The sequence below is a fragment of the Scatophagus argus genome, chromosome 7, assembly GCF_020382885.2.
Source record: "Scatophagus argus isolate fScaArg1 chromosome 7, fScaArg1.pri, whole genome shotgun sequence".
Taxonomy (NCBI): domain Eukaryota; kingdom Metazoa; phylum Chordata; class Actinopteri; family Scatophagidae; genus Scatophagus; species Scatophagus argus.
Window position 1 is genome coordinate 21851541 of NC_058499.1, and position 13053 is coordinate 21864593.

At 42.9% G+C, this 13053-nt stretch overlaps 1 protein-coding gene across 3 annotated transcripts; it reads left to right on the forward strand.

Moving 5' to 3' along the window:
* The first annotated feature begins 143 nt into the window (after positions 1-143).
* Positions 144-4309, forward strand: rassf10a (Ras association domain family member 10a). 3 transcript variants are annotated; one of them, XM_046394837.1, is made up of 3 exons: positions 144-2440; positions 3130-3188; positions 3868-4309. In XM_046394837.1, exon 1 carries the CDS (start codon positions 572-574, stop codon positions 2018-2020), a length of 1449 nt encoding a protein of 482 aa, XP_046250793.1. In that variant the 5' UTR covers positions 144-571; the 3' UTR covers positions 2021-2440; positions 3130-3188; positions 3868-4309. The 3 variants fall into 3 exon arrangements, with proteins under 3 accessions (XP_046250793.1, XP_046250792.1, XP_046250791.1); XM_046394836.1 differs by having other exon boundaries at positions 144-3188; XM_046394835.1 differs by having other exon boundaries at positions 3130-4309.
* The last annotated feature ends 8744 nt before the right edge of the window (positions 4310-13053 follow it).

A 13053-nucleotide genomic window follows, 5' to 3' on the forward strand; every position in this document is an offset into this window, starting at 1 on the left:
GCATGTTTGTTTCACTATCCCAGTAGTCCAGCGTGTGTGTGTGTGTGTGTGTGTGTGTGTGAGAGAGAGAGAGAGAGAGAGAGAGAGGGAGAGAGAGTGCGGCAGGGAGGCGTGTCCCAGCCGTTACAGCACCCTCCTGTTCTGTTCCTCTCAGAACAGAGCGGCCCGTCCGGACACAGGGACGCTCCTCTCTTCTCCGGGAAAGCGCGCAGGGCTGGGATCGATCAGCCGGGGGGAGCGGGATGAAGTCCCGGCAGGCAGCCCCGATCACTGCGACAATATGACTGGATGTACTTTTACACGGCGGACCTTCAAGACGTAATAAGATTATATGTTCGGACTTGTGGCCATATTTATGTAAAACTGATGAGCAGGAGCAGATATTAGTTTTTTGTGTTTTGCTTCAGTTCCTACCATTCGGGTCAAAACCTAATTTAATTTGAAGTCAGCCTAAAAATGTAGTCACAAATCTACTTTCCGACTCCTTTCACTACTTTCTCAGTCGCCACAAACAGAGTGACATAAAAAGGACGCGCTGTCGAAACTTTTTTCCGCCGGAGTGGAGCCGCAGATGGAGCCGGAGGAGGGGAAGATCTCTGTGTGGGTGTGCCGGGAGGAGAAGCTGGTCTCCGGGTTGACGAAGCGAACCACCTGCGCCGACGTGGTCAGAGTGCTGCTGGAGGACCAGAACCTGCAGCAGGGCGCCTCGGCGGCGATGTTGTCCGGTTCCCCACAGTCCTACTGCGTCGTGGAGAAATGGAGAGGCTTCGAGAGGATTTTACCCAACAAGACCAAAATCCTCCGGCTGTGGAGCGCCTGGGGGGACGAGCAAGAGAATGTCCGCTTCGTCCTGGTGAAGAACGATGCTTCGCTGCCCAACAACGGACCCCGCAGCGCCGAGGCCCGGGTGGTCCAGAGCCGGGAGAGCGGTGGTCCGGGAGGGGTGCTTAAGGGTACTGCTAGGACCTGCTGGAGCGCCGCGGCTGCTGCCGCTAACCTGTCACAGGAGAAACAGAGGCGCATAGTCAGAAAGGCTTTCAGGAAGTTGGATAAGATGAACAAAAAGAAAGAGCAGACTGTATCTAAAGATAAGAGCTCTGTGGAGAAGATGGAGACGCTGGTTCACCTGGTTATCTCCCAGGACCACACCATCCGCCAGCAGATCCAGAGGATCAAAGAGCTGGACCGGGAGATCGAGCGGTACGAGGCCAAAGTGCACTTCGACCGCATAAAGAGACACGGGGTGAACTATGTGCAGGACACATACATGGTGGACTGCTCCTCGGAGGCTTCCTCCCCCTCGGACTGTAAGCGCAAAGCGGAGCGACAAGATGCGCGGTGCACAGCGGAAGCGCTTGCGCAGTTCGAGGAGTACGCGCGCCGGTGTGAGGAGGTGGTGCGGCTGCAGGAGGAGCTGACGGAGCGCGAGGCGCTCGTGGAGAGCATCACCGGAGAGATCCAAGAGGAGCTCAACCAACGGTGGATGAAACGCCGCCGGGAGGAGAGAGGAGCGGAGGCGGCCAAGGACACCGACAGCGTCGCGGAGGAGATATGCCTTGCCGCGTCTGCCGTTCCAGGTGTGGAACCAGATGTGGCAAGTTTGTCTGAGAACGAGCTTGCGCTGGAGGAGGAGAGGATCAAGACGCAGCTGGACACCAGTCTGTACATTGGCCTGCGGCTGAAGACAGACCTGGATGCCATCAGGGGGGACTTGGACCTGAGTCTGGCACTCTGGGAGACCAAGGAAAGTGAACTTCTGGACCTACTGGCCAAAGTCGAGACCATGGAGATAGAGCAGGCGAACACTAAATTGGCGGTCACTGATGATGGTAAGGGAGAGCTGGATGCGGTGGGCGCTCAGGCTGAACCGGCATTAGCAGAGAAGAGCAGTGGCTGGGTGGAGCAGGCCAGAGGTCTGTCCAAGACCTGCAACACAAACGACGAGGACTCAGACACAGGCCTGAGCTCCATGCACAGCCAGGACTCTGACAACCCACCTGTGTGCGAATCACTGGTGTAGACTCACTTTGTCTGGAGGCATGTTGGACTTTTATGCAATTTAAAGCCACAACTCAGGGGCAGAGAATCAGTGTTGGCAATACTAGGAGATGTTCTTCCCTACCCACAATGCACCTCAGCACAGACAATGTAATTCTGTAGCAATAATTCCTATATGTAGTTGCACAATAAGAGACAGTATGCTTAGAGAGGTATATGATAGGCTGCTCCACAGCAGGCCTCTGACCTCCACGAGGAGCGTCAACAAGAACCACTTATCGTGAGAAATAGCCTAGAGGAATATTATGATAAGCCACTTATAACCTGTAGTGTTCAATGAGAAACTAACTTTAAGGTATACTTGCTCACAGGTTTACAAAGAGTTAACAGCAGCTTGCTTTTGTCAGGAGACAGTCTGAGTTTTTGCTGAAGCGACTGAAAGGTAAGGCTGGGTGTTGTTTCACAGGCCATGAACAGACAGGTTTCCTCTGAAAGGTCATCATCAAGTGTACCTTAATGGGCAGTCAGATACAGTAATGCTATGAAAGCTCTTTCAGTCTCGCAAATGCACGATGAAGGTGGGATCAGTTCACTTCAGCTAAGATTTACAATTACTTTGCAAAACTGCTTTGTATTCTGAATTGTATCAGTTTCTGGAAGAAAAAAAAAAACAAAAAACTGCAGACTTTGTGAACTGGAGCTGAAACACTGATCTCTGTCCTGCCTGCTAAGCAGAGTAGATCACTTGATATTGTCCTTAGTGTCTTTAAAGCACCAGAAGTCCTATTTATTGAACAATATTTTACATCTGGACCGTTTACTACACTCTGTATTGGTCAGCTTTCATAGGTTGGATTGAAACATTGTCAGCGCAGCTCTTTGTGAGGCTGTGACCACTTCTTTGTTGTTTGAAGCAGTGGTTCTCAACCTGTTTGGGCTTCCATACAAAGCCAACTCACAACCTCTCATCAAAAGTTATGTCGACCTAAATCAGATTGTTTAATTTTAATTTAAAGCAAACATAAAAGTCCTAAAAAAAAATAAACACAAGTTTATGGTGCAGCATTAATGTCATTATTATTTTTTGTTGTTGTTCCTTCCTAACTTATTCATCATCTTGCGATTTCTTAGATCTGTGTTTTGATCACTTTGGGGGTCTCTCCCCGATGGGAACCACTGGTTTAAAGCAGGTAAAAAGTTGATTCAGTGTGATACCTTCCTGGTGAAACAGCAGGTCAGATCCACAAAAAGTAATTATGGGCACTTGTTCAAAGGGGTGTTTAGCATTTCATTTGGAAAAATGTGCAGGACTCATAAGAGACAAGTTAAAAAATGGATGGTCGAAACTGAAGCAAAAATTGTTTCTCAGTTGCTGATGACACCATCAGGGTTGTTTTTTAATCTCCTCTTTGACTATACAGTATGTACAAGTAGTGGAATACAAATATAAGTCTTCACACTATATATGTACAGGGGACTACTCTATAGTTCAAATGATGTGTGTCTAGTCTAAATAAGAAATTTTTACTAGTACACCAGTAGTCACAAGTTTTTGCTCCTGAGCTTCCCATATGATGATGCAGTTATTCTCATTTCCAGTGTATGTCTAATAAAAAAGGGTACATTTATTTAGAAAGACATCCTTTTTACAGTGTTGACAGGCATGTACATTTGAGTCCACCTGTAAGATTAGATGTTGAGATGCTTTTGGGAGAAATGGCCCCATTTAGTACCGTAATCCTGCAGTCCCCACGTCTCTGACCGCTGTGACACCAGGAGGAACTATTTTAAGCCTCAGTGAAGTTTGAACATCCTGGAAATAGTTGCTGCAAAGCAGTGTTAACTGTGTTCCCTGGTGCACTCGTTCAGGAAGTGCATAGACACCAAGCAACAGAAACAGAAGCTACCAGAATACATTATTCTGAAATCATCCTTCAACTCAATCTCTCTGTGTGTTTGTCAGGCTGTTGTGATGTCAGATCTTACATGGTTGACTTTGTCTAACTGTACACTGCTGAGATTTAATAACCTTGTGACAATTAGAAGAGACTGATGATACTGTTTCTGTGGAGTCAACTGTTAGCTGTATCCAAATACCAAAATACCTGTGTGTAGCTAATTTGTGTCGCTTGATCAGGGACCCTTTGGGCTTCTTAGTCTAGGACAAACAGCCTGCTTCATCTAGATAGATGGCTCTAGATCAGCAACTCTGAAGCTAAAGCGAGAGAACTCAGATGCACTGTGGCTGCATCCTGACGCCAGTCAGCACATTATTAAACATGACTGTTAGTGTTGAAATAAACATCGGAACCGATCTGGCTCGTAGCGTGCTTTTATTCAGCGTGACTGACATGTCTGAGTGCTTTCACACCTCAGTTGAGGGACGACTTCCTCAGCCTCCTTTTCCACACACGTGTTTGCATTTCATTTTCAATGAAGGATAGTTTGCATACCTCTAGGCCGCAGCGCTCGATAGTGAATGTGAATGTGAGTGTGTGTGTGTGTGTGTGAGTGTTTTTATACAATACATGTTGCCTCTCCTGTTATCCAGTCATACCCGTCATGCATAGTTGTGTTTAATCGCTGCTTCCTGATCGCTCTTGCATGAACTCCTGCATTAATTATGACAGGATGAAACAGAGACCACAAGTATAGGGCAAAGCTGTACAGCTAATGTTACCATTTAGTGAGACATACCTTCACATGTTCCTCAGTTGGTGTCTTAAAGGGTCATTTCACCCAAATTACAAAAACAATTTGCCACTTACTCACTTACTGGTGTCCATCAATGCAGACTGGTTTATTTGTCAAAGTTATATATATGTATAAATATCTATCCCTGAGATTTTCACATCCATCCAAGTGAATGGAGTTGAATGGAGTGAGTAATTTGTGGTGCTTGCAGCAGTGATAAATGACACTATCAATTCCAGTGAGGTCTGTGGATTATCCAGAGTAATGGTGACGCTCCATTCATCTCCACTGTGTTGGGATTAGGAAGACTTTATATTCTACAATTCTAAACTTTGATATGCTAATTATTTTTCAGGCTTGTTACAGTGCGTTTAGATTAGATAAACTTAAATTTGAGTACTTTTAGGTGACAAAATGTTTCGGTGGCAATCAAGCCTACTTCAGTCACTGTGTCTTCAGTCCAACCATGACAATTCCAGACATTTCTCCTAACAAAGGTTAGAGTTTTGTCCCAGTTTTCCTTTCATCTGTTCATCAATGCATCTCTCTGATGATTATGCCACGCACTGATATCCTGGGCTATGTTTGACCTGTATGGCATGAACTACAGAGTCTGCGTCTACAGATTAAGGACTTTATCTACATCCACGGGGGGAAATGTTCTTACGAAAAAAGCTTCAATGCAGCAAATGTTTACCCAGCAGGCTGTGAGCATTATGAGCATTAGCAGGGAAATACCTAAAAAATATGTCTGTGAAGGTAGGAAAATACTAACAGCACAACACAAGTACTGTATGGAAAGATGCAGAGAAAAGTAGTATGAGCTGAACTGAAGTGAGATGAAATTTCAAAGTTTAAGTGATAACGTTAGAAATGTCATTTGAGGCCGTGCAAGTCATTAATGCCAGTTTAAGTTCACATGCTGAAGGAAGCTGTCAGGCGGCTGAAGCCTAAGCACTGAAAGCAGTTGGAGTGTATGAAGATGGAAGTGAAAGATGTGTGCAGATGGTGATTTTTTTTGCCACCGGCAGCAGTGAGCGCTCAGTTAACACTCACTTAAATAAAGATGAAAGCAGTGAAAATGTCAGTTGAGGTGTAACCACCAAAAGCAGGTGAAATGTTTACCCAACAGAACCTGAGCATTACAAGCATCAGTGGTGGTAAGTAGCAGCAGTAGTAGTAATTGAAAGTAGAAAAATACAAACAGTGTGATATTGGAGTATATTCCTCAAAGATTTCAGTATCAGTAAACCCTGAAGGAAAAAATGCTTCACCAAACTCTCAGCAAAACACCTGAGAGTCTACAGCAAAGACTGATTCAAACGTGTACGTTGTCATGTGAGGATAAGACGCCTTCCCTGAGGGACTGTCTCACAGCTCAGCTGGCTGTCAGCCTGCTAATCTCTTCTCATGTAAATGTGTCACTCGATATGCCTGCTGTCATCTGATACAATCCATTTCATTCCAGTAATACTAATAATGAAAAAAAAAAACAACAACCTCAAAACAATACAGAACAATAGCAGAGTGCACTGCTCCAAAACCTGACAGCGTATAAGGTGCACGATAATGGCAGAACTCCGACAGAAACATAATCTCCATTATTTATTGTGGATAAAAACCGAACGTGTTTCAGCTAGAAGCCACCATCACACTGTTTTGTCTGTTCAAAAAAAAAAATCATCTCATTCCTTCACACACTGGTTTTTAACTCAGTCAAAGTCAAACATCTCGTTTCCCGTTTGCTGAATTCATCAGTGGCTGCATTTGCTGTACTGGCCCGTGAGTTCGTTCGTTTGGATTGATGTAAATGCTGAGGTGATCCAAGCTGGCAGCTGACACCCACTTTCTCCCGTGTCTCCAGTGGAAGGTTGCGGTTCGGTTACACTGCCTGGTTCATTTGATATCAATAGGCTCTTCATTCTCCTCCGCTGTCTCTTTCCTCGTCCCCTCCTTTATTCTTACGCAGACCTCTAAAGGCCTCTGATATAACAATGACCATTAGTTAAATATTTTAGGACACGCACTCACACAAGAGTTAGATGAGAAGATTGATATCACTCTTAAGTCTGTTGTAAGTATGGGAATGGAATCTAGAAGCAAAATACACTTTCAAACTGTGTTTGGGCGGATGGTATGTTGAACTGCGTGCAGCCTCCTGCAGTCACAGTGATGTTGTTGGGTTAGGTCCCATTGTGCCTGTATACAGACCAACAGCAAAACCTGTGCTGCTGACCACATTTGACACCTAAAACGAAACTAAAACTAAGCAGTTGACAGGTGGGTAGGCTGTTGTTTGTCGAGACACTCTTCACGCATACTCCTCCTAAAGCCACAAGCTGCTCCTCTCACGCTTCTGGTTCTGCACGGTTTAATGAATGAATGAGACACACTGGGTAATTAGTCAACTTTGGAGTGCCGGTTGGTGTGTTTTTCCATTTTGGACAAAGCCAGTCTGGCTGCTTCTCCCTGCTTCTAGTGTGAAGCTAGACAAAATCTGACCTGACTTCACATCTCGCTCTTGGAACGAGACCAAGTAGGTATTTCTCCCAAAATAATGTACATGTGTGTGTGTAAGTCTCACTTACACTATAATGCAGACAGTACCGGCCTCATGGTTGTCTGCCTGTGCCATCCAGTTAAGCTGCATTTTACAACCATTGCTGTGCAGACTCATATGTAGTGCAGACCTTGAAGGGATTCAATAAAAATTCCTTTTTTATGTGTATTTGATGGTGAAATGTCACAAAAACATGATGCTTCCAGTGACGGCTCTCGCTGACACTGTGGCCCAAAAATGTCTAATAAAAACCAAAAAACACTCCGTCGTTATGTATTGTTTGTGTACTTATATTATCCCACATTTTTCCAAAATCTGTAATTTTAATAAAGGCAACAGTGAGAGTCAGAGAGTGAGGAAGGAAGTCGGAGATGAACTGGAGCTGCACAAAGAAACACAGCATGCATGCCTGTATGTGACAAACCAAAGCCAGACACAATATTATTCCAAGAAATCTTATGAATCAGAATCACTTTTGATTGCCAAGTACAGGTGTGCAGGGAATTTTGGCTGAGACTAGGAGAAGTTATTCACGATTTTGCTTTTTCATCCAGGACAAGTGGAAGGCTGTTGAAGAGAGGAGTGAGCAGCCAATCATCCGCTCTACACACTGCACATGAATCATTTTCAGGAAATTAGAGGAAAATTTAGGCAAAAACCTGAGTGAAATTGATTAACATAAATACTGATACTTAGTGCAATACTGTTATATGAAAAATTGCCTGTCAATAATTGAAAGATGTGGCACATTGTTGTGGATGTGCCTCGATGCATCAGTGTGGTGTGTGTGATGGTGCAGTTCTGTTTCATGTCTATGTAGCTCACACACTTATTGGTCAACAAGGTAATCCTGCCACCACGCATTTCACTTACTGCAAAACGGAGCTAAAGCCGTGATGCACAGTACACTTTAACCAGCATTTAAAAAAGTCTTAATAATAAAAAGTGTTTATTTCAGTTAGCTGAATGAATGAACTTGCTGTTTAATACAGCACTAAAAACACAGGTTTAAAACTACACACATACACAAAGATGACAAGCTAAAATGAGTGATACTGTTTTAACGTCTTAAAAATTAGGAGAAAGACTTCAATTCAGGGAGCAACAGGAGGTGTGTGATGTAAACTCCTATGTCCAAGTGGACATTTATGCCAAATCTACAGAAAGTCCTTCAGATAACAATGGGACTGATTGGCGGACAGCCCGAACACACTGGCTTCTGTGTGGAGGTATAAGACAGACAGTCAAACACTTACACTCTATCAGCTGGTGTGAGGAGTTTGTCAATTCATTCTTCACAGGGAACAGAGGCCGTGTAAGCTTAGACTCATGTCAGTGTTCACACAGGAAAAACTTGCTAAAACACCCATGGAAAGCTTTTGAACTATTAGAACACATTACACTTCACGATGCTTAGTATACTACATTTATTTTCACAAGAGTTTTTATCTAACTACTGTCCAAACAAGCAAGTCAAAACAATCTAAAAAAATCTACAAGGCTTAACTATTATCGGCGGTGAGTTACATGGGCTGTGTGTCTGTTTGACCTCACAGTGCCATGCTTCACAGAGGGAGTGTAAGATCATTCATTCTACTCAAAGCACTGGAAGTAATGGAACTTGACATTCAGGTTGCAGGGGATACTTTCAACAGTGTTGGACTGAGTTAGAGACAAACAGAGATAAAGAGAGCGACATGGTTAGGTTACGCAACCCTGTTAGAGTATTTTGTGTGTGTGTGTGTGTATTTGTTGGACCCCCTGGTGTTGTGTTTGGCAGAAACAGTGTGAGGTGGTGTGAGGGCTAGTTAGCAGCAGATGCTCACATCTTTCTTCCAAAAACACTGCAGTTTATATAACGGGACCTGGAAACATGTGCCACAGGACAACATGGTGTGCGTACGTGCGTGTGTGTGTGTGTGTGTGTGTTTGAACATCAGCTGAGTGGTAATATGACGTAGACAGCAGCTTATGTACAAGCATTTGCTATATATACATCAGTGCAAGCACTTCACAATGATGTGTGTGTGTGTGTGTGTGCTTTTCTGCTTGAGACACAACAAAGGGTTTTAATTTGCAGCTAATGACGGCAGCCAGCCACTGATGTAACAGTGTGTTATGTCCATGCCAGTGCCCTCACTTTGTTTGGACATGTTACTGATGTTCTCATTCCCATTTAAAGAAAAAGACCAAGGCTTGTGGCACTCTGGTGCTCATCATCATATATTTTGTCAGTGTCGTGTAGAGGAATCCTGTTGCTTCTGGAGATCCATGCTAAACTTTAAGCATAAACGCTTTAGTGTCAAATGGGAAAAGCAGTGTGATCATGAAAACTGTTCTGCTGAAGGCTAAATGTTAAAACCAAGTTTATACTGAAGCTGTTACAGCCGACTGCTTTGCCTGCTGAGCTATAGCTCTGTAGCCTACATGACATGAATATGAATGTGTAAGATATGTGTTTCATTGCTGCAGTCTTGGTGTTCATTTCCATAAGAATGCCCTGTCGTAAAACATAATTCTAGTCCAAAGCACAGTATAAATGGAAATATATCTCTTCCCTTCTTTCAAAGCAGACTAACAATATAATAAATCTTTGAAAACTTAAAAAATTCTAGCAAAGAGCAGATGATCAAACTAACTCCATGTGACCAGTGCCATAAGAAGGAGGTCAAAGGTGAAAACTAGGCAGTTTCACGTGAATAAATACATATATAGTATTGCTAAGTATTTTTTCTTTGTATGACCTACTAGTTTAAAAACTGATGAGTCAAAAGAGAACAAGACTTATTTTTCAGACATATTTAGCATACGTACACCATTACAGGTATACTGAACTGCCAGTTTGCTATCTTCAGTGGAAGAGTTTTAGATTTCTTTCCAGGTCATTTTAGGAAATACTTAGTCATCTGTTTCAGAAATGTTTAATAAATTATAGCCTGTAGGGTCATAGAATCACCATGTATAATGTATCAGCGAGACATGGACGATTTAAAGTTTGGTACCACTCTCGTGTGTGTGTTAAATATGAATGTGTATAAAGATGGATAATGGATCTTCACTTCCTCTGAATGTTCCAAAACTAATGTCCAAAATGTCCAGTACACGAGTGCTGCCATCTGGCCTTGCTGATGTCATCTGGAGCCTGCCCATGCATTCAAGTTTAAGTGCTGCATGATTATTATTCATTATGATGAAGTAATATGTCCCAATTGCACGCATACTGCATCCAACCCACTCTGCATCCGACACACTTTGTAAGGGCAGCTGCAGTACGTACTAAAAGCAAAAAAGAAAAAGTATGCGATTTGGAAGGCAACACAGTTTTGGACTTCTCTGATGTTACCAGAATCTACCTAAATGTTCAGTCTGGTTGACTGAGGAAGTCAGTAATTTGGGCCTAAAAATAGTTTGAACATCAAACAATTTTTAGGATTCAATTCAGTTGTCACCTTTTTCAGTTCTGTCAGCCTTTTATGTCTTCATAGCTGTGTGTGTGTGTGTGTGTGCGTGTGTGTGTGTGTTAGTATTTTGTATTTAGCATTTTTGTATGCATGTTAGCTTTTATGAGTGTCTGGGTGATTATAGAAGCAAGGAAGAATGATGCAACTTTGCTACACAGACTTAACTGAAAACCTCATAATGAAAAACTGCAAAACAGAAGAATAAGACAACAAACAAAGGCTTACACAGCAAACTAAATAAATGAGTTTCCCTGAGTGCTCCAGGCTGACGAGATGAATACACAAACAGCTGTCCAGCTTGGATAAAAGAGGATAGTGTGTGAGTGAGTGTGTGTGTGTGCATGTGCATTTGTGTGTTAATCTCTGACTAGAGCTTGCAGACAGAAAGGACTCTGTGTGCATGCGTGTGCATGTGTGTGTGCATGTGTGTGTGTGTGTGTGTGTGTGTGTGTGTGTGATCTAGGGTGAGCTGTTGGCTCCAGGGGTTCATGAGTCCTCCAAATCACATACACAGCTGGCGTCACTGGCATTATTTTAAAAACAATACGGGCATTTAATCAGTGGGATGAATTAAAACTCAAAATAGACAGTGGACACTCGGTGTTTTTGTGCTCCATCTCTCCTCCTCTACGTTACGCTGTGAACTCTCTGTACATGTCACAATAGATCTGATGGGAGACGTGGGTGGAGGGACGCCTGATGTCGTGAACTCAGACAGCTGATAATTTGAGTGTTAAACGGTTAAAACAAGAAAGATACAGCAGTGCCTTCATTTGCCCTTTTAAGCTCTCTCTCTCTCTCTGTGTGTGTGTGTGTGTGTGTGTGTGAGTTGTCAACACTCAGGGACACCCGACGGTCAAACAGCTGGTGACAGATGTTGCTTAATTTTTGTTGTTGGATATTTCAAACACCTCGTCAGTAGTCCATCCACACTAAGAATGAGACCCCAGATGATATATATATACATGTACATATATACTGTATATATGTACATGGTTCGCATTATGTGGTACATGTTTCAGCAGCTTTTGCCTGGCAGTGATCAGCCACTGTGATAAGAGTGAAACCCTCACCTCCCCTTCCTGATTCTCTTATCTTAAGGAAGTACACCGAAGATTTGGGAGATTGTTTTGTTAGTCAACTACCAACAGATAACAAAGTCATCTGTTCACGGAGGATACTAGAGCTGTGGAAGTCCAACACTGACAATATTATGCTGAAATAATTCAATCAAAATAAATATCAGACAAAGCCAAAAACTGTTTGAAAAATAGGATTGCTGCAAAACAAAAATAAAAACTCAACTATAAAAACTCAGTTATATTCCTTCCTTAATTAGAATAAAATTGGTTAAGCAAGTTTGTTGTTATGGAGTCCCTTGTACAAAAGTAACCTGTACTGTCTACTTACTGTAAATGACTGCCTCATTAACTGTCTAACAAATGATCAGCAGTTTTGTCAGCATTCAATTGAGATGTGTCAAAACACCCAGAATTTGGAGGTTCAAATAAAATGACGGACAGTAAATAAAAACATAAACATAATTAATTGAATAAGTTAAGAACTAAAATCATGCTAGTTACTGGAGACCGTAAATCCCATGGCCATCCGTCCAGTGGTTGTTATTTTACTTAGAACAAAAGCAGCCGTCTGACTGACCAAGTGTCGCTGCAATTTCTAAGGCTTTCATGATTAAAGAAATCTGCACCCAGATAAAAGCTGTCTGCAGGGCACCCATCATGTTCTACATCACCAACATTGTGCAGTGACCACGGCATATTAGATCCTCCTCCATCATTAACCTTTTATCATAGCTTACATAGAGCACTGACCCCTGAGGAACAAGTCACTCATCTCATGATTTATAGAGCTTGTCAGTGGTATTATTTATTTACATGGGGGGTTTACCCCAAGGGAGAATGTGTCTAAATCCACATCCTCAATAAAATCTGCCACAACTGACAACTGAGTAAGAGACTCATGTCATCAATAATGAATCAGAAACAGCTTGTAGGGCCAGAGCGGCTGCTCTGCTATGTCAACCTGCATTAAGACAGGAGCTGATGAGACTAACAATGGTAGAATATAGTCATACAAGCAAGAGACCAACATGAAGAACGTTTTGGTTATATTTGTGTTTTTGTCTCATTTTCCCATTGGTTGGCTGGAATTTTTTTTTTCTGGGGGGGGGCACATCCAATTCATCAACATAAAACATAAAAAATTTGAGTGAACAATCAGCTGTCATTAAAGAAGATCTGCTGAGATGTGTTCACTCAAACTGGAAGGTCATGCACGTTCAGCACTCAGTGGCGAGTCCCGGGTTCACCACACGCCAAC